The sequence below is a fragment of the Heterodontus francisci genome, chromosome 4 (assembly GCF_036365525.1).
Source record: "Heterodontus francisci isolate sHetFra1 chromosome 4, sHetFra1.hap1, whole genome shotgun sequence".
Lineage (NCBI taxonomy): Eukaryota > Metazoa > Chordata > Chondrichthyes > Heterodontiformes > Heterodontidae > Heterodontus > Heterodontus francisci.
In genome coordinates this window covers 8,101,528-8,128,591 of record NC_090374.1, presented here as the reverse complement: position 1 = coordinate 8,128,591, position 27,064 = coordinate 8,101,528, and the positions used below count along the sequence as shown (strand labels likewise).

General features: G+C 49.8%; 1 protein-coding gene across 1 annotated transcript; it reads right to left on the bottom strand.

The window, feature by feature from the left end:
- Positions 1–27,064, bottom strand: LOC137368774 (succinyl-CoA:3-ketoacid coenzyme A transferase 1, mitochondrial-like). Its single transcript, XM_068028976.1, has 4 exons — positions 26,793–27,064; positions 5,097–5,205; positions 4,489–4,579; positions 1–139 (listed from the first exon to the last, which is right to left on the bottom strand). Exons 1-4 carry the CDS (start codon positions 26,868–26,870, stop codon positions 1–3), a joined length of 417 nt encoding a protein of 138 aa, XP_067885077.1. The 5' UTR covers positions 26,871–27,064.

Here is a 27,064-nt window from a genome sequence, read left to right as displayed (position 1 = left end):
TCAAGTGAGGACGAGAATGGGTTCAGCTGAGGTACACATCAGTGTCATGTTCTCTTTGCTGTCTAGATCATGGTGGGGAGGTGGTGACAGGCACATACTCCAGTAACAGTACAGAACTTCAGCAGAGGAGAAGAGAAAACTGGGAGAGGAAAGAGAATTCATTTCTAAAAATATTCCAGCTACCTAAACGAACTGACAGACTGTGCGCACACACAATCTGCAGACAGAATGTGTACACATCGACTAAACGGGGCTGAATTATCTAAACGTATACAGGAAACTGTGATCATGGGGCCACTAACACAATGGGCAGCAAGACATACCATCATGTGTCCTACTCTGCACTTGATATGCCTGGCAACCCCCGATGTAGTCACCCAGTCACTGGGACGTGAACAGAGCTGGAACTGCTAACAACTGCAGTATTAACCCCTACCTTTACCACCAGTCCTGGCTGCTCTCTGTTTACCAACGCAGAAAGTATCTAATACAGGGGGCTTCCTTGCAATATATTCGCACAGCAACCCAAACCCCGCCCCCTCAAAATGCCCAGCAAACCCCCTTGTCCAACCTCCAGCAACCCAACCCACTCCCAACCACGTGGCAACACCCCTCGCACATAGTCTGTTACTGAGCTTTACTTGATTAAACAAAAAAGTTTTTCCGGTGAGATATTGACCCTGTGCTAAAGCCCCCGTCTCCCCAGCCACACGGCTCCCAACACCGCCCACCCCCCACAAGTCAGTTCACCTAGTCCATGGCCACAGGGCCTTAAATATGTGATTTTCCTTGCCGGAGGGGTGAGGGATGGGGGTGGGGTTGGTGAGACTGTGAACTCGCCTCCCTCCGTCCCTTCCCCCCACCCGATTGTCAGTCTGGATAGAGAATCCCAATATCCGAGTACTCAGATCACTGACCATTGCCAGTTCTCTGGCAGAGTTGCTCTATCTGCACAAGCAGGCACCCACTGAACCCTCAGCACCTCAGCACGAGCTCAACAACATATTTCTCTTGAACTGTGGATTACTCTGATCCTGTTCGGGATCAAGCTACCTCTGTGCAGACACAGACAAAGCACACGTGCTAACACTGCTTATAAATAGAAACTCTTTATGTGGAGGTCAAAAAGTTTATCGAAGTCTCTGCCTCGGACCAATAAAATCAAAAGTTTCTAAAATACAATATCCACATATCAGATCAGACAAGGGTATTCACCTTTCAATCCTGTTAATCTATGACACATCACTGTTACTGTTTAACACAGCTGGTTAAACTGCAATATTACAATCTGAAAGACAATGTTATCATCTTGAATCTCAATTTCAGATACATTCCAACGAGAAAGAAACATTCCAAAGGTGGGACCCACCATCCGTGGTTAACTTAAAAAGTTAAAAATAGACTCAAATTTAAAGAAAAAGTATATAATTGAGCAAAGATGGGAGGCAGGTTAGAAAATTGGACAGAATATGAAAAACAACAAAGAATGACTAAAAGATTGATAAGGAAGGTAAAATTAGAGTATGAGAGAAAGCTATTTAGAAATATAAAGACAGGTAGTAAGAGTTTCTATAGATATTTAAAAAAGAGTTAACCAAGTGAGTGCTGGTACTATAGAAAGTGAGTCTAGGGAATTAATGATGGATAATAAGGAGATGGAAGATGAATTGAACAGATATTTTGCATCGGTCTTCACTATTGAGGATACAAGTAACATCCCAGTATTAGCTGTAATTCAGGAAATGGAAGGGAGGGAGGAACTCAAGAAAATTACAATCACCAGGGAAGTGGTACTGAACAAATTGAGGGCTGACAAGTCCCCGGGTCCTGATGGACTTCATCCTCGGGTGTTAAAAGAAGTGGCGAGTGAGATAGTTGATGTTAGTTTTAATTTTCCAAAATTCTCTAGATTCGGGGAAGGTTCCATTAGATTGGAAAATAGCCAATGTAACTCCTTTATTCAAAAAGGGAGGGAGACAGAAAGCAGGAAACTACAGACCAGTTAGCTTAACATCTGTCTTAGGAAAAATGTTAGAAGTTATTATTAAAGATGTTATAGCAGGGCACTTAGAAAAATTCAAGATAATCAGGCAGAGTCAACATGGTTTTGTGAAAGGGAAATCATGTTTAACCAATTTATCGGAGTTCTTTGAGGGAGTTACATGTGCTGTGGATAAAGGGGAACCAGTGGATGTATTGTACTTAGATTTCCAGAAAGCATTTGATAAGGTGCCACATCAAAGGTTATTGAAGAAAATAAAAGCTCATGGTGTAGGGGGTAATATATTGGCATGGATAGAAGATTGTCTAGCTAACAGGAAACAGAGAGTAGGCATAAATGGGTCATTTTCTGGTTGGCAAGATGTAACGAGTGGTGTGCCACAGGGATCAGTGCTGGGGCCTCAACTTTTTACAATTTATATAAATGACTTGGATGAAAGGACCAAAGGTATGGTTGCTAAATTTGCTGATGACACAAAGATAGGTAGGAAAGTAACTTGTGAAGAGGACATAAAGAGGCTACAAAGGGATATAGATAGGTTAAGTGAGTGGGCAAAGATCTGGCAAATGGAGTGAAATGTGGGAAAGTGTGAAATTGTCCATTTTGGCAGGAAGAATAAAAAAGCATATTATCTAAATGGTGAGAGATTGCAGAGCTCTGAGATGCAGAGGGATCTGGGTGTCCTAGTGCATGAATCGCAAAAGGTTTGTATGCAGGTACAGCAAGTAATTAGGAAAGCTAATAGAAGGTTATCATTTATCACGAGGGGAATTGAATATAAAAGTAGGGAGGTTATGCTTCAGCTATAAAGGACATTGGTGAGACCACATCTGGAGTACTGTGTACAGTACTGGTCTCCTTATTTAAGGTAGGATGTAAATGCATTGGAGGCAGTACAGAGAAGGTTTACTAGACTAATACCTGGAATGGGTGGGCTGTCTTATGAGGAAAGATTGGACAGGCTAGGCTTGTATCCGCTGGAATTTAGAAGAGTAAGAGGTGACTTGATTGAACATATTACATCCTGAGGGGTCTTGACAGGGTGGATGTGGAAAGGATGTTTCCCCTTGTGGAAGAATCTAGAACTAGAGGTCACTGGTTATAAATAAGGGGTCACCCATTTAAGACAGAAATGAGGAGAAATGTTTTTTCTCAGAGGGTTGTGAGTCTTTGGAATTCTCTTCCTCAAAAGGCGGTGGAAGCAGAGTCTTTGAATATTTTTCAGGCAGAGGTAGATAGATTCTTGATAAGCAAGGGGGTGGAAGGTTATCAGGGGTAGGTAGAAATGTGGAGTAATCAGTTCAGCCATGAGTGAATGGCGGAGCAGGCTCAAAGGGCCGAGTGACCTACTCCTGCTCCTAATTCGTATGTTCGTATGAACTCTCCACTTCCTCGCCCTCGTCTGCCATCCGGGCATGCTGGGATGGTCCATGTTGCCATCTGGCGGCAAGGAGAAACCCCAGTCGAGGTCTCTCTACGTCATTTACATCAGGGACCTGGGGTGGAGGGTGTTGCACAGAGCAGTCCCGTGCAATAGACTTTTAAGTAGGTTCACGGACTCCCAGGCCGCCAGTAATTTCTGCGGCCTGGACGAGTCCGTGCTCCATGTATATATGGAGTGTGCGAGGTTGCAGCCCTTATTTGAGTATTTGAAGGGGCTGCTCCTCAAGTTCTGGCTGCACTTCAGTCCCACGTTCCTGATCTTTGGGCACCTGGTGCGGAGGGGCTTGGGCCGGGAGGAGGATCTCCTCGTCGGTCTGCTCCTGGACCTGGCCAAGGTGGCAATTCACAGGTCCAGGAGCTGTCAGGGGGGTCCGTCCTCCCCGATTGCCTGCCCCTCTTCCGAGGTTACGTTCGCACCCAGGTGTCCCTGGAGAAGGAGCATGCGGTGTCCGCCGGTACGCTTGAGGCCTTCTGCGACCAGTGGGCACCGCCGGGACTGGAGTGCATCATCGACGCCGAGAATGGCATTTTAATTTGAGTTTTTGTTTTATTTATCTGCTTTTAATAACGTCATTTATTTAAAATGCATATAAAGTGGGCCTTGGGAATAAAGGCCCCCTTGCCAAAAATAAAAACGGGCCTGGGGTATAAAAGGCTTCCTGGGGAAGAAAAAAAGAATAAAAAGGTTAGGTTTAAACTAACAAAAAAAAAGCTTAGCATGGATACACTACTCTGCTCCAATGTGTGAAAGGCCCAGTTATACCAGTCTGCTAACTCAAGCCTTCTTGTTCCCTCTCTCAGTTCAGTATCATTTCCTGCCAAAGTGCAGAAGCAGTTATTAGCACCCGGGCTGCATTTGGGCCAAACATGTTGTATAATGAGTGTTAAGGTCCCTCAGTCTGGGCTGAAGTTGAAGGCAGGTCCTTTACTGAATGTTACAGTTCCAGTTGCTCAGTCCCCATTTAACCCCAGTGGTTTTCCCAGGTCATTTGGTTAAAGTGACTCTCAGTGCATCACAAAATCCTCCAGTGACAGACACTCACCCTGCATTGTTACTGACAACTGTGATCCCGTTGACTCCTGTCTTCAGCAAAGCATTGATCAGCTTCTCCGGGATGCCACATAACCCAAAACCTAATGTAAGAAGGATTTTAGAGAGAGAGAGAGAGCCAGTCAGTGTTCAGTACAGTGCAAATAAACAGACTTTCCAATGGCTTTGGGAGTTTTACCCAGTTTGTAACTGGCACAGAGAAGGGTGGCTCGGAGTCTAGTTAATTGAAGGGTGATGCAGTGACATTGTAAACAGGCTGAATGCCTGCAGGCTAGGGAGGGGTTAGTTGCAACAAAACGATTGGGATCTTCTACAATAAGGACAGACCTGAAATGTTAACTCTGCCTCTCTCTCCACAGATACTGTGGAATATTTCCAACATTTTCTGTTTTTATTTGAGTTCCAGCACCCGCAGAATTTTGTTCACATGTTGGAGCTTTTCTGCGATGCCTCATGTTGTAAAATAGCACAGAGCCACTCAGTGTTCCTGCTCACACGTACAGATTGGCAGAGGCACTGAACATGAGAGCAGTCACGAGATGGAAAGGCACATTCAGGGAAGAGACAACAATCAGTATTGAGATAACAGGGTGAGCTCACCTCCAACCAGCAGAGTGCAACCATCGGGAATGTCCTTCACTGCCGACACAGGGTCATCGTAGAACTTTGTGCGCCGCGGACTACTGGTGGAAAACAAACAGGTGCATCCCTGAAAATAAAAAGCAGTTCACACAATATTTGTTAATAACAGTTCCTCAGTGTCACATGTGCTTGGTCCAATCACAACATGCAGTCCAAGGCACACACCTTTACAATGTATGGACGTAAATGTACAAAGTGTGGTTGTCAGGCAAACCCCCACCTGCCAAGACTGAGGCACATATTATTTCGCCACATGAACAAAACTTAAAATTGCAAGCTCTGAATGGAAGGACATTTGCATAGTACCAAACGATGTCGAAACAATGGGGACCCAGCAGTTGCTTCCCCAATACACAGAAGTGGTCAGACCAGTTTTAGTCACATGACTAACTGGCTAGAGTTTTTGAATTTGAACTTCCAACAAAGGATTTGAACTCAGAACGCCGCGTGCTCCTGGACTGAGAACATCTCCTCTTCTGTCTACCCGTTTCCATCTCTTCGCACAGAACTGAATCTTGTGAAAACACATGAAACTTAAAGAGAGAAAGGTTTCCTACATGAACAAGGTTTTAAAGAGACTACTGGGCCCCAATGAAACACAAGACCACATCTTCAATCAAGGAGCACAGCGAGCTCGAGAAGCAGTAACAAGATATTGTCTCAAACTGTTCAGCCGCCCCGATGGAACATCTCCGCCCTGTTTGGATGAAAGGTCACAGACCTGAAACGTTAACTCTGCTTCTCTTTCCACAGATGCTGCCAGACCTGCTGAGTATTTCCAGCACTTTGTATGTTACCTAACCCCACCCCACTCGCCAGGCCCAGCTGATTGTCCCAAGCAAGGCCCGAAACCCCATTTCCCTTCTCCGGGGTGCAGTCCCAGCGATGGTCACTGCTCCTGGTGGCGTTGGTGGACTGAAAGCTGCCAGTCCTCTGATTGGCTGGCAGCTTCTGGAGGCGGGACTTCCTCCCTCAGAGGGGCAGAGGTCCCACCCAAGTCCAATTAAGGGCCTGGGCCGCGAAAAATCACAGCGTGGCTCACAATCCCGGCGGAGGCAAGCCCACCCGTCCCCGGTGGGCGGGGGCAAGCACCGCCACGTAAAATTCCAGCCATGCTTAAAAATTGTGAGGACGGAGTGCTTAGTATTGAAGGATACAAAGTGTTCAGAAAACATAGGGAAGGATAAAAGAGAGGGATGGTGACAGTATTGATTAGGGAAGACATTGCAGTGTTGGAAAGAGAGGATGTCCTTGAGGAGGCAAGGACAGAATTCATTTGGTTAGAGTTGAGAAGCAAAAAGAGAATGATCACCCGTCTAGGGGTATTCTACAGGCCTCGAAATAGTGAGAGAGAGAGATCACAGAATTATTACAGTGCAGAAGGAGTCTATTCAGCCTGTCGTATCTGCACTGGCTCTCCAAATGAGCAGTTCATCTAATGCCATTCCCCACCTTCTCCCCATAACCCTGCACATTCTTCCTTTTCATATAACTGTCTAATTCCCTTTTGAATGCTTCAATTGAACCTGCCTCCACCACGTTCTGAGGCAGCGCATTCCAGACCTTAACCACTCGCTGTGTGAAAAAGTTTTTCCTCATGTCACTTTTGCTTCTCTTACCAAATACTTTAAATCTGTGCCCTCTCGTTCTCCATCCTTTCACGAGTGGGAACAGTTTCTCTCTATCTACTCTGTCCTGACCCCTCATGATTTTGAATACCTCAATCAAATCACCTCTCAGCCTTCTCTTCTCCAAGGAAAACAGTCCTAACTTCTCCAATCTATCTTCATAACGGAAATTCCTCATCCCTGGAACCATTCTCGTGAATCTTTTCTGTACTCTCTCCAATGCCCTCACATCTTTCCTAAAGTGTGGTGCCCAGAACTGGACACAATACTCCAGCTGAGGCTGAACTAGTGTCTTATACAAGTTCAACATAACTTCCTTGCTCTTGTACTCTATGCCCCTATTAATAAAGCCCAGGATACTATATCCTTTATTAACCACTCTCTCAACCTGTTCTGCCACCTCCAATGACTTATGCACATATACACCCAGGTCCCTCTGCTCCTGCACCCCCTTTAGAATTGTACGCTTTATTCTATATTGTCTCTCCATGTTCTTCCTACCAAAATGAATCACTTCACATTTCTCTGCATTGAACTTCATCTGCCAGGTAGAGGAGCAAATCTGCAGGGAAATCACAGGGATGTGCAGGAACTGTAGCGTGCTGATACTGGGGGGCTTTAATTACCCAAATAGCAATTGGGATAATTTTAGAGGAAAGGGTAAGGAGGGGGAGGAATTTCTGAAATGTGTTCAGGAGAACTTCCTTGATCAGTATGTGCTCAGTCCAATGGAGAAGGAGGCAGTGCTGGATCTGCTGCTGGGGAATGAGGTGGGCCAATTGGATCAAGTGTCTGTCGGGGAGCACTTGGGTAAGAGTGATCATCGTATCATAACGTTTAGATTAGTCATGGAGAAGAGCAAGGAACAATGTAAATTGGAAGAGGGTTAATTTCAATGGGATGACAGGGGATCCAGCCAGGGTAAAATTAAAGCAAAGATTGACAGGAGAAACAGTTTCACAACAATGGGTTATCTTTAAGGAGCAGGTATTTCAGGTGTAGGCAAGGTACATTCCAACAATGGTGAAAGGTAAAGGAAGCAAAGCCAGGGCTCCTTGAATGACGAGGAAGATAAAGAGTACGATGAAACAAAACAAGAGGGTGTATGATGCATGTCAGGCAAATACTTCAAGTGGGAACCAGGCCAAAGAGAGAGTATTACAATTGAATGGTGATCAACATAAAAGGGAACCCAAAAATCCTCCACCAGCGTGTAAATAGTAAACAGGTCGTGGAGTCATAACGAGACAGAGGGAGGCCATTCTGCCCATCAAGTCCATGCCAGCTCTCTGTAAGGAATGCAATGGATGTTGTCTACATGGATTTTAAGAACGCCTTGGACAAAGTGCTGCCTAAAAGGCTGGTTAACAAAATTGAAGCTCGTGGAACAGAAGAGTCAGCGTCAGTTTGGATAAAAAATTGGCTCAAGGACAGAAAATAGCGAGTTGTGGTAAACGGTTGTTTTTCAGGCTGGAGGATGGTAAACAGTGGTGTTCCCAAAGTGTCAGGGCTGGGACCCACTGCTTTTTTTGATATGTGGCAAAGAGTGAGGATGATACCAACCAACTGCAACAGGACGTGGATAGAGTAGCAGAATGAGCAGAGAGGTGTCAGATGGAATTTAATACTGACAGGTGGGAGGTGATGCATTTTGGTAGAAGGAATAGGGAGAGGCAATATATACTTAATGACACAGTTCTAAAGAGTGTGCAGGAACAGAGGGACCTGGGGGTGCATGTGCATCGATCTTTGAAGGTGGCAGGACATATTGAGAGAGTAGTTAGTATAGCAAATGGGATAAGGGGCTTCATATATAGAGGCATTGAGTACAAAAGCAGGGAAGTTATACTGAACCTTTATACATTTCTCGTTAGGTCCCAACTAGAGTATTGCATCCAGTTCTGGTCACCATACTTTAGGAAGGATGTGAGGGTCCTTGAGAGGGTGTAGAGGAGATTTACCAGAATGATTCCAGGGATGGGGGAATTTAGTTACAAGGTTAGGTTGGAGAAGCTGGGGTTGTTCTCCTCAGAACAAAGGAGATTGAGGGGAGATTTAATAGAGCTGTACCAGATTATGACAGGCTTAGATAAGATAGACAAAGAAAAACTCTTCCCATTAACTAATGGTACAAGGACTAGCGGATACAGATTGATGGTTTTGGGTAAGAGATACAGGGTGAATGAGAGGAAGAGCTTCTTTTACACAGCGGGTGGTAATGACCTGGAACTCGCTGTACACAAGGGTGATGGAAACGGAGACAATCAATGATTTCAAAAGGAAAGTGGATGGGCACACCAGAGAAATAAAGGCTACGGAAATAGATCGGGGGAGTGGGACTGACTGGATTCCTCCACAGAGAGCTGCATGGAGTCGAGGGGCCAAATGACCTCCTGTGCTGTTAATGTTTGTGAATTTATGACACTGAACTCTGCCTCTTCAAATTAGCACTGATTTGGGGGAATGGAAGTCAGCACTCGAATGCAAGCCTTTTCATACCTTACTGAGAGGGAGGGGCACGCAGAGGGGCCGAGGAGGAGAGAGAGGGGCAGGCACAGAGAGGCCAAGAGAGGGAGGAAGGGATGGAGGGGCAGAGAGAGGGAGGGGCAGGCAGAGGGGCCGAGAGGAGTGAGGGAGGGGCACTTAGAAGGGCCGAGGGAGGGAGGGAGGGGCAGGCAGAGGGACTGAGGGAGGGAGGGGCAGGCAGAGGGGCCGAGGGAGGGTGGGAGGGGCAGGCTGAGGGAGAGGCAGGCAGAGGGGCTGAGGGAGAGAGGGGCAGGCTGAGGGAGGGAGGGAGAGGCGCCGAGGGAGGGTGGGAGGGGCAGGCTGAGAGGCAGGCAGAGGGGCTGAGAGAGGGAGGGAGAGGCAGAGGGGCCGAGGGAGGATGGGAGGGGCAGGCAGGCAGAGGGGCTGAGGGAGAGAGGGGCAGGCAGAGGGGCTGAGAGAGGGAGGGAGAGGCAGGCAGGGGCTGAGGGAGGGAGAGGCAGGCAGAGGGGCTGAGAAAGGGAGGGAGAGGTAGGCAGAGGGGCTGAGAGAGGGAGGGAGAGGCAGGCAGAGGGGCTGAGAGAGGGAGGGAGAGGCAGGCAGAGGGGCTGAGGGAGGGAGGGAGAGGCAGGCAGAGGGGCTGAGAGAGGGAGGGGCAGGCAGAGGGGCTGAGAGAGGGAGAGGCAGGCAGAGGGGCTGAGAGAGGGAGGGGCAGGCAGAGGGGTCAAGGGAGGGTGGGAGGGGCAGGCAGAGGGGCTGAGGGAGAGAGGGAGGGGCAGGCAGAGGGGCTGAGGGAGAGAGGGGCAGGCAGAGGGGCTGAGGGAGAGAGGGAGAGGCAGGCAGAGGGGCTGAGAGAGGGAATGGCAGGCAGAGGGGCTGAGAGAGGGAGGCAGGCAGAGGGGCTGAGGGAGAGAGGGAGGGAGAGGCAGGCAGAGGGGCTGAGAGGGAGGGGCAGGCAGAGGGGCTGAGAGAGGGAGGGGCAGGCAGAGGGGCTGAAGGAGGGAGGGGCAGGCAGAGGGGCTGAGGGAGAGAGGGAGGGGCAGGCAGAGGGGCTGAGGGAGAGAGGGAGGGGCAGGCAGAGGGGCTGAGGGAGAGAGGGAGGGGCAGGCAGAGGGGCTGAGGGAGAGAGGGAGGGGCAGGCAGAGGGGCTGAGGGAGGGAGGGAGGGAGAGGCAGGCTCGGGGCTGAGGGAGGGAGGGAGAGGCAGGCAGAGGGGCTGAAGGAGGGAGGGGCAGGCAGAGGGGCTGAGGGAGAGAGGGGCAGGCAGAGGGGCAGAGGGAGAGAGGGGCAGGCAGAGGGAGAGAGGGAGGGGCAGGCAGAGGGGCTGAGGGAGAGAGGGAGGGGCAGGCAGAGGGGCTGAGGGAGAGAGGGAGGGGCAGGCAGAGGGGCTGAGGGAGGGAGGGAGAGGCAGGCAGAGGGGCTGAAGGAGGGAGGGGCAGGCAGAGGGGCTGAGGGAGAGAGGGGCAGGCAGAGGGGCTGAGGGAGAGAGGGAGGGGCAGGCTGAGGGAGGGAGGGAGGGAGAGGCAGAGGGGAAGAGTGAACAGGATATGTAGTGGGCAGGACACAGTGAGACGCTGAGAACGGGTCTAGAATTGTTAACCTCTAATTGCACTCAGACCTCGTGGAATGATGTGACTGACTGCACAGCCTCATTGCAGCAGGGTCAAAGATCAAGCAGCTCTGGAGGCAGACCCGGGACTCTGGGTGCGTGACGCCGACCCGGACTCTGGGTGACTCACTGTCCAGGTCCACTACTGAGATTCACCAACAAGGAACGGTTGGGACTGAGATGGGAACTCTGTGATGGCCAAAGACAGTAGTCAGTGGCAGTAACTTCCAGCACCCTCTGGGGCTCCAGCAGGTTAACTAAGGAGACTAGTTATCCAGGGACAGGTTAGAATTTGAAAATATTTAAAATATCCATGGGCAGTGAAAGTTGAGCTATAACTGGAAACAAACATTTTCAGTAGAATGTATCATCGAGGGGTCAAGAGATTGAACATTTACCAACAATGATGCAAAAGGAGCTCATAACCTAACCAATATATTCAGTGAAATTAATCTCACTTACATCTCCTCACCTCTGTAAATGTGACAGACAGTTAATTTAACAATGTGCATTTATATAGTGCCTTTAACATTTTAGGAAGTCCAGCCAGAGTTCATGTGGCTGATTCCTGATATGAAGGGGTTAGCTTATGAGACAAGTTTGAGCCTATACTCAATGATATCAAAGAATAATATGAACTGCCTGCAACATGACATAAAAGCAAAATACTGCGGATGCTGGAAATCAAGGGTCACTGACCCGAAACGTTAACTCTGCTTCTCTTTCCACAGATGCTGCCAGACCTGCTGAGTGGTTCCAGCATTTCTTGTTTTTATTTGCAACATGACATAGATAGGCTCGCAGAACGGGCAGAGAGGTAGCGGATGGAATTTAATACTGAGTGTAAGGTGACACATTATGGCAGAGAGAGTGAGGCAATATAGACTTAATGGCATAATTCTAAAGAGTGTGCAGGAACAGAGGGACCTTAGGGTAGAGGCCTACTACCCTACCCGAACCCGACAGGACCTGACAGCATGTGTCAGGCTCGGTCGGGTCGGGCCTGGTCCGGGTCGTGCTCGGGCCGGGCACACACAGTAAGTGCTCTGCCGGTAAGTATTAAAGATTTTTTTTTAAAAAACTTACCTGAGCTGGGAGTCCGGGACGAAACTGAGTCTGCGCAGTGAGCGGGTGATGTCACTATGACATCATCACGCATGCGCTGCAGCTTCCTGGAGGTTCCGAGTCGGAAGGTAAGTAAAGGGATGGTCGGGTCAGGCTTGGGTTGGGCCAGGTGGGGTTGGGCTCGGGTCGAATTTGGAGGGACTCAGGCCGGGTTGGGCTCAGGTCTGCTGTGGTTTGGTCGGGTTCGGGTCGGGTTCTTTTTCCCGAACTGAGCAGGCCTTTACCTGGGGGTGCATGTGCATCTTTGAAGGTGGCAAGAAATATTGAGAGTGGTTAGTAAAGCATATGGGATCTTGGTCTTCATAAACAGAGTGTCGTGAAGACCCCACCTGCCAAGAATGAGGCATATTAATTTGATCATATGAAAATTATTTTTAACTGTTGCCTGGAGAGACAATAGAACTGCTCCCGAGCCAAATAACCCACATGGATTTTGATCATCAGACATTGAATGTGGAACAAGACAGCATTCTGTATTCCATTCCCCCCCAATCACCGCGCTCCACCCCACCCTCCCCCCCAACCCCCACTCCTGGTGTCTGCTAAGATGAAAGGAATCCACAAAATGCAGGAGAGTTTGTTAAAAAAAAAACTAGTCACATGACTAACCTGCTGGCCCAGGTTTGGTTTTGAACTGCTCACAGAACAGTTTGGGTCAGACTGCAACTGAACTTGAAGAAAGAGCCTCTCTCCTGCCTGGCTCTCTCTCATGAATTTCCAGATCCACTGAAGACACTGAAACCTCAAGAGAGAGGACTCCTACATTGAAACTAGTTTGAAAGTGTCCACTGGGCACCAACGAAATGGCAAGATTTAACTGCAATCAAAGACTCTACATTGAACTCAAAAGGACAGTAAATGAACTCCAGCTATTGCTTCAAACCTTTCCCCTTTATTCTTACTTCTTTTCTGTCTCTATTTGCGTGTGTGCTTATCGCATATGCATGCTAGCATGGTCATGTCGCATATTTGTAGTAGTTTTAACCAAATTAGTTTTAAGGTTAATAAACTTACACCTTTCTTGTTTAAATCTAAAAAACCCTGTCTGGTTGATTTCTTTGTCATTACAATTGGAGAGCAGTGAACAAGGATTCACTGAGGCGGAGCTAAAAACACGGTGTTTTAAAAATTAAACCCTGTTACGGTCAAACCAGGCACAGGCTGAGAGGGAACCCCTAGACCCCTTTCTCACCTGGAAGAAACTGGAGTTATGCTGATTCTTTATAAAACTCTGGTTAGACCCCAACTGGAATATTGCAAGCAGTTCTGGTCAGCACATTTTAGGAAGGATGTGAAGGCCCTTGAGATGGTATGGAGGAGATTTACCAGAATGGTTTCTGGGATGGAGGATTTTATTTACAAGGTTAGGTTGGAAAAGCTGGGTTTGTTCTCTTTAAAACAAAGGAGATTGAGGGGAGATTTAATAGAAGTGTACAAGATTATGAAATATTTAGATAAGTTAGACAAGGAAAAACTGTTCCCATTAACAAATGGTATAAGGACTAGGGACACAGATTGAAAGTTTTGGGCGAGAGGTGGAGGGGGAATATGAGGAAATCGTTTTTTACGCTGTGGGTGGTAATGACCTGGAACTCGCTGTCTACAAGGGTAGTGGAAGCGAAGATGATCAATGACTTCAAGAGGAAGTTGGATGGCCGCCTGAGAGAAATAGACTTGCAGGGCTGCGGGGATCGAGCCAGAGAGTGTGACTGCCTGCATAGTTCTGTGAGGAGCCAGCATGGATTAGATGGTTTGAATGGCCTCCTTCTGTGCTGTAAATGACTTTATATTCATTGGAGTTTAGAAGAATGAGAAGTGATCTTATTGAAACATGTAAGATTCTGAGGGGGCTTGACAGGGTAGATGCTGAGAGGATGTTTCCCCTTGATGGGGGAATCTAGAACTAGGAGGCACAGTTTCCGAATTCGGGGTGTTCCATTTAAGACAGAGATGAGCAGGAATTTCATCTCTTAGAGGGTTGTTAATCTTTGGAATTCTCTTCCCCAGAGAGCAGTGGAGGCTGGGTCATTAAATATATTCAAGGCTGAGTTAGACAGATTTTTGAACTATAGTGGAGTCAGGGTTATCGGTGAGATGCCTGAAAAGTGGAATTAAGACCACAATCAAATCAGCCATGATCTTATTGAATGGAGAAGCAGGCTCGAGGGGCTAAATGGCCTACTCATGCCTCGATTTTTTATGTTCTTAAAACATCCCAAGGCATTGCATGGGGCATTTACAAGCAAACTTTGCCTCTGAGCCACATAAGGGAATATTAGGGCATGTGACCAAAAGCTTAGACAAATGCTGGTTTTAACAAGAAGTCAGCCGAGTGAATCTTCTCTGAACTGCTTCCAATGCAATTATATCCCTCCTTACGTAAGGAGACCAAAACCTGTACACAATACTCTAGGTGCAGTCTAATTAATGACCTGTACAGTTGTAGTAATTCGGATGTTTGCATACTTCATCCCCCCCTTGCAAAAAAGGCCAACATTCCATTTGACTTCCTAATTACTTAATGTACCTGCAAGCTAACTTTTTGCGATTCAGGTACAAGGACACCCAGATCCCTCTGTACTGCAGCATTCTGCAGTCTCTCTCCATGTAAATATTATTCCGCTTTTCTCTACTTCCTACCAAAGTGGATAACCTCACATTTTCCCACATTATACTCCATCTACAAACTTTTTGACCATCACTTAACATATCTTTATCTCTTTGCAGATACTCTGTGTCCTCCTCACGACTTGCTTTCCTACCTATCTTTGTATCATCCGCAAATCTGGCCACAATACACTCGGTCCCTTCAACAAATCATGAATATAGATTGTAAATAGTTGAGGGCTCAGCGCTGATCCCTGTGGCACTCCACTAGTTACAGTTTGCCATCCTGAAAATGACCATTTATCCTGACTCTCTGGTTCCTGTTAATTCGCCAATCCTCTATCCATGCTAATATGTCACTCCCAACACCATGAGCTCTTATCTTGTGTAGTAACCTTTTATGTGGCAAAATGCTTGTTCAAAGTCTCTGCCATTTCCTTGTTCCCCATTATTAAATCACTCAGCCTCATCCTCTAAAGGATTAATATTTACTTTAGCTACTTTTTTCTTTTTTTATATATTTGTAGAAGGTTTCACTGTCTGTTTTTATATTTCTTGCTAGTTTTCTCTTATACTCTAATTTCTCCTTCTACGTATTTTTAAGCCATCCTCTGCTGGTTTCTAAAATGTTCCCAATTGTCAGGCCAACCATACAACCACAGACAAATTACAGCACAGGAGGCCATTCAGCCCATCATGTCTGTGTCAACCGAAAAAACAAGCTGCCTAATCTTAGCGGCATTGTACAACTTTTCCTCCCATTTCATACCATCCTTAACTTCCTTAGTTAAGAAATGTCTTAAAGGAGGAGAGGGAAGCGAGAGGTTTAGAAAAGGAATAACACAGCCTCGCACCTTGGAAGCTGACTGTACGGACACTACCAGTGCAGTGTTTAATATCAGACAAGCTCAAGAGGCCAGGATTCACCGCACCATTTCCACATAGGAAGGTGAGGACAGGTCTGTCACTGTATAACACTGGAGTACTGGTGGGGACAGGTCTGTCACTGTATAACACTGGAGTACTGGTGGGGACAGCTCTGTCACTGTATAACACTGGAGTACTGGTGGGGACAGGTCTGTCACTGTATAACACTGGAGTACTGGTGGGGACAGCTCTGTCACTGTATAACACTGGAGTACTGGTGGGGACAGGTCTGTCACTGTATAACACTGGAGTACTGGTGGGGACAGCTCTGTCACTGTATAACACTGGAGTACTGGCGGGGACAGGTCTGTCACTGTATAACACTGGAGTACTGGTGGGGACAGCTCTGTCACTGTATAACACTGGAGTACTGGTGGGGACAGGTCTGTCACTGTATAACACTGGAGTACTGGTGGGGACAGCTCTGTCACTGTATAACACTGGAGTACAGGTGGGGACAGGTCTGTCACTGTATAACACTGGAGTACTGGTGGGGACAGGTCTGTCACTGTATAACACTGGGGTACGGTGCTGGTGGGGACAGCTCTGTCACTGTATAACACTGGAGTACTGGTGGGGACAGCTCTGTCACTGTATAACACTGGAGTACAGGTGGGGACAGGTCTGTCACTGTATAACACTGGAGTACTGGTGGGGACAGGTCTGTCACTGTATAACACTGGGGTACGGTGCTGGTGGGGACAGGTCTGTCACTGTATAACACTGGGGTACAGTGCTGGTGGGGACAGGTCTGTCACTGTATAACACTGGAGTACTGGTGGGGACAGGTCTGTCACTGTATAACACTGGAGGACAGTACTGGTGGGGACAGGTCTGTCACTGTATAACACTGGAGTACAGGTGGGGACAGGTCTGTCACTGTATAACACTGGAGTACTGGTGGGGACAGGTCTGTCACTGTATAACACTGGAGTACTGGTGGGGACAGGTCTGTCACTGTATAACACTGGAGTACAGTACTGGTGGGGACAGGTCCGTCACTGTATAACACTGGGGTACAGTACTGGTGGGGACAGGTCTGTCACTGTATAACACTGGGGTACAGTACTGGTGGGTACAGGTCTGTCACTGTATAACACTGGGGTACAGTACTGGTGGGGACAGGTCTGTCGCTGTATAACACTGGGGTACAGTACTGGTGGGGACAGGTCTGTCACTGTACAACACTGGAGTACAGTACTGGTGGGGACAGGTCTGTCACTGTATAACACTGGAGTACAGTACTGGTGGGGACAGGTCTGTCACTGTATAACACTGGAGTACAGTACTGGTGGGGACAGGTCCGTCACTGTATAACACTGGGGTACAGTACTGGTGGGGACAGGTCCGTCACTGTATAACACTGGGGTACAGTACTGGTGGGGACAGGTCCGTCACTGTATAACACTGGGGTACAGTACTGGTGGGGACAGGTCTGTCACTGTATAACACTGGAGTACAGTACTGGTGGGGACAGGTCTGTCACTGTATAACACTGGGGTACAGTACTGGTGGGGACAGGTCTGTCACTGTATAACACTGGAGTACAGTACTGGTGGGGACAGGTCTGTCACTGTATAACACTGGGGTACAGTACTGGTGGGGACAGGTCTGTCACTGTATAACACTGGGGTACAGTACTGGTGGGGACAGGTCTGTCACTGTATAACACTGGGGTACAGTACTGGTGGGGACAGGTCTGTCACTGTATAACACTGGGGTAGAGTACTGGTGGGGACAGGTCTGTCACTGTGTAACACTGGGGTAGAGTACTGGTGGGGACAGGTCTGTCACTGTATAACACTGGAGTACAGTACTGGTGGGGACAGGTCTGTCACTGTATAACACTGGGGTACAGTACTGGTGGGGACAGGTCTGTCACTGTATAACACTGGAGTACAGTACTGGTGGGGACAGGTCTGTCACTGTATAACACTGGGGTACAGTACTGGTGGGGACAGGTCTGTCACTGTATAACACTGGGGTACAGTACTGGTGGGGACAGGTCTGTCACTGTATAACACTGGGGTACAGTACTGGTGGGGACAGGTCTGTCACTGTATAACACTGGGGTAGAGTACTGGTGGGGACAGGTCTGTCACTGTGTAACACTGGGGTAGAGTACTGGTGGGGACAGGTCTGTCACTGTATAACACTGGAGTACAGTACTGGTGGGGACAGGTCTGTCACTGTATAACACTGGAGTACAGTACTGGTGGGGACAGGTCTGTCACTGTGTAACACTGGGGTACAGTACTGGTGGGGACAGGTCTGTCACTGTGTAACACTGGGGTACAGTACTGGTGGGGACAGGTCTGTCACTGTATAACACTGGGGTACAGTACTGGTGGGGACAGGTCTGTCACTGTATAACACTGGGGTACAGTACTGGTGGGGACAGGTCTGTCACTGTATAACACTGGGGTAGAGTACTGGTGGGGACAGGTCTGTCACTGTGTAACACTGGGGTAGAGTACTGGTGGGGACAGGTCTGTCACTGTATAACACTGGAGTACAGTACTGGTGGGGACAGGTCTGTCACTGTATAACACTGGAGTACAGTACTGGTGGGGACAGGTCTGTCACTGTGTAACACTGGGGTACAGTACTGGTGGGGACAGGTCTGTCACTGTGTAACACTGGGGTACAGTACTGGTGGGGACAGGTCTGTCACTGTATAACACTGGGGTACAGTACTGGTGGGGACAGGTCTGTCACTGTATAACACTGGGGTGCTGGTCTGTCACTGAGGGAATTGCTGGGACCAACTTCACTGTCGCTGGGTCAAGATCCTGGAACTCCCTTCCTAACAGCACTGTGGGTGTACCTACCCCACATGGACTGCAGCGGTTCAAGAAGGGAGCTCACCACCACCTTCTTAAGGGCAATTAGGGATGGGCAATAAATGCTGGCCTGGCCAGCGACGCCCACATGCCATAAATGAATAGAAAAGAAACTTGAGGTAATGAGTTAAAAGTAACCATGAAATGTCCACACATTACAGAGATTAAGCTGTTTAGAACAAGGCATTCTGATGAGTCATGAGTCTTTCATGAGTTGGCAGCAGGTTGGGGTAATTGAGTTTGCTCACATTTCGCTAACCCCTTTCACCCAGGATTACGTTGTATTTACAGTGCAGCTGGTATGTCAATTACTATGACAGAAGCTTATCTTGATAAGCACAAGGTCAGTCCCATAATTAATCAGCTTCCCACATGATACAGGTATACCAAGACACAGTCACCTGCCCAATACACACCTGGGGAGGACATCTAGTCTCTGCCGCATGCCAGTATCACCCGTGAAATATGCCTCAACGTAGTTACCAGTGGACATGAAACTATCGGACAAAACTAGTTAAATTCAGCACCAAACTGGCAAAATCAATGACAGGCTGCAGCGTGCAATGAGAAATAGAAAAGGTGATATTACTGTAACTGAGGGTGCACACTACTGCTTTGTATCTAACCCCGTATTACTTTCCTGTTTTCTATCTAACCCTTTTTTGTTATATAAGGTGGGCTTTATACCCCAGGCCTTTTATATATTTCATGTTGAGGGGGCCTTTATTCCTCAGGCCCCCTTTATATAAATATTTTAAAATAACTTTATTAAAAACAAATAAATAAACAAAAAACTCAAATTAAAATGCCATTCTCGGAGTCGACGATGCACTCCAGTCCCTGCGGTGTCCAACGGTCGCGGAAGGCCTCAAGCGTACCGGCGGACACCACATGCTCCTTCTCCAGGGACACCTGGGCGCGATCATAACCACGGAAGAGGGGCAGGCAATCAGGGAGGACGGAACCCCCGACGGCCCGCAACCTGGACCTGTGAATTGCCACCTTGGCCAGGCCCAGGAGCAGACCGACGAGGAGATCCTCCTCCCGGCCCACACCCCTCCGCAACCGGGTGCCCAAAGATCAGGAGCATGGGGCTGAAGTGCAGCCAGAACTTGAGGAGCAGCCCCCTTCAAATACTCAAACAGGGGCTGCAACCTTGCACACTCCATATATACATGGAACACAGACTCATCCAGGCCGCAGAAATTACAGGCGGCCTGGGAGTCCGTGACCCTACTTAAAACCCCGGTTTTTTTATTAAAGAGTAGAGGGAGCTTTACTCTGTATCTAACCCCGTGCTGTATCTGTCCTGGGGACTGTTTGATGGGGGACAGTGTAGAGGGAGCTTTACTCTGTATCTAACCCCCGTTTTTTTTTATGTCGATGGGGCCTTTATACCCCAGGCCCCCTTTATATATTTTTTATGTCGAGGGGGCCTTTATTCCTCAGGCCCCCTTTATATACACACTTATATTTTTAAAATAACTTTATTAAAACCAGATAAATAAACAAAAAACTCAAATTAAAATGCCATTCTCGGCGTCGACGATGCACTCCAGTCCCTGCGGTGCCCACCGGTCGCGGAAGGCCTCAAGCGTACCGGCGGACACCGCATGCTCCTTTTCCAGGGACACCCGGGCGCGAACGTAACCGCGGAAGAGGGGCAGGCAATCGGGGAGGACGGACCCCCCGACAGCCCGCAACCTGGACCTGTGAATTGCCACCTTGGTCAGGCCCAGGAGCAGACCGACGAGGAGATCCTCCTCCCGGCCCAAGCCCCTCTGCACCGGGTGCCCAAAGATCAGGAGCGTGGGACTGAAGTGCAGCCAGAATTTGAGGAGCAGCCCCTTCAGATACTCAAATAGGGGCTGCAACCTTGCACACCCCGTATAAATGTGGAACACGGACTCGTCCAGGCCGCAGAAAGTACAGGTGGCCTGCGAGTCCGTGAACCTACTTAAAAGCCTATTGCACGGGACTGCTCTGTGCAGCACCCTCCACCCCAGGTCCCCGATGTAAAGGGGGAAGACTCCCGCGTAGAGAGACCTCCATCGGGGTTTCCCCTCGCCGCCAGATGGCAACGCGGACCGCCAGGGCGTGTCCGGCCGGCTGACGAGGGCGAGGAAGTGGAGAGTGTGCAGGAGCAGCCCGTACAGGAAACCCCTCCGCGCCGATTGGAATGGCACGGAGGGCATTTCCGAGAGGCGGCTCGGGTTGTGTGGGACCGGCTCCCGAGGAGGGTTTCGGGGCCTGGGTCCGATGAGCAGTTCCGGCCGAGCGGGGGTCAGCTCGGCCGGGATCGCTCCGCACTCCCGAGCCCCCTCGCCACCCGCAGTGAGGGGCGTCCCGGGGGTTTCAGCTACTCCTCCGCCCGCCGGACCGTCCCCGGAGTCGGCCGCCCTGACAGCCGAGGCGCTCACCTCCACCGGCGGGGGAGCGCCCTGACTGGAGGCGACCATGTTCCAGACTCGGAAAAGATCCCGGTAAAAGACAGGCAACTCCCTCAGAGAGGCGCGGCTAACGGACTCCACCGGGAGCTGCGTGTCGTCTTGAAGGCAGTGACACTGGCGGAAAAAATATGTCGCCAGCGCACACCATCTGGGAGGACGCTCGACGTACAGGTATCTCTGCAGGGTCCGAAGGCGGAGAGTCGCAGCCTGGGTGCGGACGCACACCAGCGACTGACCGCCCTCCTCGATCGGGAGACTCAGGACCGCGGCAGAGACCCAGTGTTTCCTCTTGCCCCAGAAGAAATCAACGAGTTTCTTCTGGATCTTGGTGGCAAATACAGGGGGCGGGGCCAAAGTGACCAACCGGTACCACAACATGGAGGCCACCAGTTGGTTTATGACCAACGCTCGGCCCCTGTAGGAAAGCACTCGGAGCAGTCCTGTCCAGCGCCCCAGCCAAGCGGTGACCTTCGCCTCCAACTCCTGCCAGTTTGCCGGCCAGGCTTCCTCAGCGGGGCTAAGGTGGACTCCCAGATAGAGGAGGTGCGTGGTGCTCCACGCAAAAGGTGTCATCACCTCCGGCAGGGAGTCCACCCGCCACTGACCAACCAGGAGTCCGGAACATTTCTCCCAATTGATCCTCGCGGAGGACGCGGCAGAAAAGGTCTGCTGGCAGTCGCGCATCCTCCGCAAGTCAACGGGATCTGTGATTGCGAGGAGCACGTCGTCGGCGTAAGCCGAGAGGATGACCCGCATGGCCGGCTCGCGCAGAGCCAATCCCGTCAACCTCCTGCGAAGCAGGCACAGGAAGGGCTCCACGCAGATGGTATACAATTGGCCGGACATGGGGCACCCCTGACGCACTCCTCTCCCAAATCAAAGGGGCGCCGTCAAGGACCCGTTAACTTTGACTAGACACTCTGCGGTGGCGTATAAAAGTCCGACCCGGGCCACAAAATGCGGCCCAAGTCCGAAAGCGCGCAGAGTCCCGAAAAGGTAATCGTGATCCACCCTGTCGAACGCCTTCTCCTGATCGAGGGAGAGAAAGGCGACCGACTGACCAGTCCTCCGGGAAAGATGGATCAGGTCCCGGACCAGGTGGATGTTGTCCTGGATGGACCGGCCCGGGACCGTGTAGGACTGGTCGGGGTGGATCATGTGGGCCAGCACGGAGCACAGGCGGGTAGACATAGCCCGGGCAAAGATCTTATAATCCGTGCTGAGGAGGGAGACCGGACACCAGTTTTTAAGCAGGCGGAGATCGCCCCTCTTCGGCAGAAGGACGATGACCGCCCTGCGCCACGAGAGGGGCATCTCCCCGGTCGCCAGGCTTTCCCCCAGGACCCGCGCGTAATCGTCCCCCAGGACGTCCCAGAACGCCCTGAGGAACTCCACGGTCAACCCATCCAGCCCTGGGGATTTGCCCCTCGAGAGCTGGTGGAGGGCGCCAGTCAGCTCCGCCAACGTGAGCGGAGCCTCCAATCCTTCGGCGCCCTCCGGGCTGACCTGCGGCAGGTCCTCCCACAAAACTCTGCGCGCATCCTCGCTGGACGGATCCGGAGAGAACAACGCACTGTAATAAGTCCGGACCAGGAGGCCCATTCCCTCCGGTTCCGTGATGGAGGATCCGTCGTCGGCCAGCAGCTCGACGAGCTGCTTACGGACCCCCCGCCATTTTTCCAGCGAGGAGAAGAAGGGTGAGGCTCGGTCCAAATCTTCCAGGATCTGGATCCGCGACCTCACGTACGCGCCTCGGGACCCTATGAGCTGCAGGTCCCTCAGCGCGCCCTTCTTCTCTTTGTACGCCTGCCACAGGGCCGGGTCCACGACGGCATGACTGAGGCGGGACTCCATGTCGAGCACCTCCCTCTCAAGGCGCCCGATCTCGGCTTCCCGCCTCTTGGTCGACCCCTTCGCGTTCTCGACAGAAGACGCGGATGTGAGTCTTGCCCACATCCCACCATAGCCTCAAGGAGGGGAAGCCCCCCTGCTTCCTTCTCCAGTCGGCCCAGAATCGACAGAACGAGTCCCGAAATCGCACGTCCTCCAGCAGCCGGTTGTTAAAGTGCCAGTACGCGGACCCCGCCCGCGTGCGGAGCGGAGTAAACTCCGCCCACACCAGGCGGTGGTCCGAGCACGGCACCAGCCGCACGGAGGCCGCCGAAACACGGGAGACGTACGCCTGCGAAATGTAGAGGCGGTCGATTCGCGACCCCCCTCCTCCAGACCTCCACGTGAAGGCGCTGGAGTCGGGATGGAGATTCCGCCAGACGTCCACCAAGTTAAGGGAGCTGATCAGTCCCCTCAACTTCTCCACCGACGCTTGAAGGAGGTGAAATAGCTTCACTGTATAAATGAAAATCCTGGAATATTGTCGAATGATGCAGAGTGATTACCAGGTATCCTGTCACCGACTGGTAATGAAACATTCCCATCTACACAGAGGCTTAACAGGTCAGTGACTCCAGGTCAGTGACTCTCGGACCCCCTGCCCCCGTCACCCACCAACCCACCCCCTCCACAGGTATAAGTTCTCAGGTTTGAGCTTTGGAAAGCTGAGGTGCTCAATGAGTTAATCTGAACCAGGACAGAGTTGGGCTGCTACAATTGATCGAAGCATCTTTGTTTATTCGGAGGAGTAAAGCAGCCAAATTATTGCTGTTGCACAGAGCCAACTGTGCAACAGCCCCAACAAACAAATTTCTCTGCAGCACCTGTGGAAGAGCCTGTCACTCCAGAATTGGCCTTTATAGCCACTCCAGGCGCTGCTTCACAAACCACTGACCACCTCCAGGCGCGTATCCATTGTCTCTCGAGATAAGGAGGCCCAAAAGAAAGCAGCCAAATTATTGCCATCCAGTGAACTAGCTGGAAAGTTTCTAGCTGTCAGGTGAGAACAAAATCAATCTGGGCTGTGACGTCTTCATGTTTGAATAGCCTTCCAACATTGCCTAGACTCATACATGAGGGATTACCTCCTGAGGGAGGTAAATGACCAAACTGCTTTGATTGTAATGGCTGTGCAAGAACTCTCCTCGAATAATAATGCCATGGACTCTTTCACACTGAAGACAGCAGACAGGGTCTGATCGGAAGATGGCACATCCAAGAATGCAGAACCCTCTCAGAGTTTCAATGAAGTAATACTGGTTTGTTGGTACCAAGTTTCCAGACTGTAGTTAGACAGGGGAGAAGTTCCACACTGGGGGGAGAGCAGAACATACTCATAATGAGTCTTGGTTTTAACCTGAGGATACAGGGTAAATACAGGATATCCCGGGTAAATGCCTGGATAAAGAGTATTAAATCACAGCTGCTCGAGGCTGGATGGGTAAGTCACCAACCTGAACTCCTGAATGAGGAATGTGAAAAATGTAAGAAATGCAATCACGTGAATATGTCTTCATACCAATGACAGATGGTGACCATGTGACTGCCCTGGTGATTGGAACTGCTTTTATAAATATATACTTCTGCATGGGGAGAGAAAAAAATATCCCGGAAAACTGAAAGTAACCTTGAACACTTCAAAAGGGTCAGAGAGAGAGACAGAGAAACAATGGGCTGGATTTTATTCAGTTCCCAGCCTCGGGCTGCGTGGCAGGGGGTGGGGGTCGGGGGCGCAGGGGGTGGGTCGGGGGGTGCAGTGGGGGGGGGGGGTGGAAGATCGGACCAGCAGCGGCCCACCACAGAGCCCGGTGCCAGGAATACCGGGACTGATCTTCCCAGCAGAAAGAAAGGTTCATGGCGACAGGACCCAACTTTAAATATTAAAATCACCTATTTAAATACATTTAAATGGAAGCCGGAGTGATTTTACTGGCAGTTCTACATCTTCATTGTGAGTGGCAGCACTTTCTCATCCAGGGAATGTTGGCACCACCGCCGGGGGTGGCGGGGGAAAAGGGGGTTAACTCTGCACTTAGTGCAGTTGGGATGGAAAAGGGGTCACCTAGGTCTGTCAACACCGGCCTGGCAACCCTTTAAAAATGGCACCGGAACCAGCACCAGCACAGAAATAGGCAACACCGTTGATGGCGTTGCCGAGACCGCCCCCGCCACGTGACTGGGGCAGGCGGCCGCCCCGCTCATTATAATGAGTATCGCGCTAGATCACGGCGGCATTACGGCACGCAGGCCACCATTTTTTTCGCTCGCCCAATGGGTGAGAGTGAGACTCGGAGACAGAAATTACAACTGGGCAGCAATATCCTCAGGATATCCAAAAGGTACCTCGTAACTGGTGAGTAACTCACCTCCTGACTCCCCAAAGCCTGTCCACCATCTACAAGGCACAAGTCAGGAGTGTGATGGAATACTCTCCACTTGCCTGGATGGATGCGGCTCCAACAACACTCAAGAAGCTCGACACCATCCAGCACAAAGCAGTCCGCTTGATTGGCACCCCATCCACAAACATTCACTCCCTCCACCACCAATGCACAGTGGCAGCAGTGTGTACCATCTGCAAGATGTACTGCAGCAACCCCTCACCAACACCTTCCAAACCCACGACCTCTACCAACAAGAAGGCCAAGGGCAGCAGATGCATGGGAACATCACTGCCTGCAAGTTCCCCTCCAAGTCACACACCATCCTGACTTGGAACTATATCGCTGTTCCTTCACTGTCGCTGGGTCAAAATCCTGGAACTCCCTTCCCAACAGCACTGTGGGTGTACCTACCCCACATGGACTGCAGCGGTTCAAGAAGGCAGCTCACCACCACCTTCTCAAGGGCAATTAGGGATGGGCAATAAATGCTGGCCTGGCCAGTGACACCCACATCCCATGAATGAATAAAAAAACTGTTTCTTTGTCAGCAAACACAAGTGATGTAATCCTAGCAATTAAATAAATGACCAGTTAATATAATTTTTGGGGATGTTGGTTCAAGGACATAGAGGAACTCTGCTCTCCAAATACATAGGGATTTGAACAGGCAGGCACAACCTCAGTTTATTGTTTCATCCAGAAAATAGCACTCCAACAGTGCACTGAAAAACTAGTCGTGATTATGAGTACATGTCATGGAGTGGGACTTGACCTGACAACCTTCCAGCTGAAAGAAGATGAATGTCAGCACTGTGTGAAAGCTGATTGTTTATTTCCATCTCATTCTTGCTGTCACTCAAAAAAATTAAAGCAGAGAAAGATTTTTTAAAAATGTGATCCCTGACCACACTACAACTTTACATAATAATCAGCCCCCAGATCAATCCTCTCAGTACAAACATAAACCCACCAACGTTACACACACTCATCCACAATCAGTAATCATACACCAGTGGTGACTCTTATTAAGCTGTATTCCTCTAGACTCCTCCAGAATATTCTCTCCAACTCCCCATCAAACTGGGCACTCCTGCAACTAGATGTCCCAAACTAAACCCTGTACTCAAAGGCTCCTAACTAGATACATTCATGTTACAGCCATGCACAATATCCAAATACCCCCTCCCCCAAAAAACTAAACCCCCTAAACCAGATCACCCCATGACAAACCAAACCGGGCAAAACCCAATCTAGCCAAACTAGACCCTGCAAACCCCAAGCATCGGAAGGACAAAAATCCCAAACCTGATCCCATAAACTGCAATCTTGAAAACTAGGCCCCACAAAGCTGACCAGGAACCTGTCAAAGCAGCTCCTCTCAGACTGCCTCTGGGTTACCCTCCCAAGTTCATGTGAGAAGTCCCAATTCCTTATGGTGTTCAGCAGGGTCTACCTGAACCACTAACAGCCCAGCATCTCAGTGTACCTGCACAACATCATTTGAGCTGGAGGCAGCATTTCCAACCAGCTCGCTTTTAGCTGAAACGTCAGCCAAATTACTGAATGCACAAGAGGTGCAGTGACATTGCATCGCCTAAGGGTTTACACAGAACTTGTCCTGCTCTTCATTGAGGAGGAAGTTCCAGGTGAATGTGCCCACTGCCCTTGCAGCCCACCCTCACTCAGTACTCAGTGCAGAGTGCTTTACCTTGCTCCAGCCTGGACCAGGGAAGACTGTCGGGATAATCCTGGACACTTTCAGCAGTGTGTTGCAGTAAGCCGCCATATTCCACTCAAGCTGCTTCAGGTCGGAAACCCGAGAAAGGCAGTTTTGAGAGCAGCACCTATAAAAAGCCAAGGAGATTGAAGCGGAGCTGGCAAGCTGCAAAGTTAAAGCTCAGCCAGCCAATGAACTATCACCAGCACCAGCTTCCTGCAACCCTGCACACAACAACAGCTTTCAAAAAAAAAATATATTAA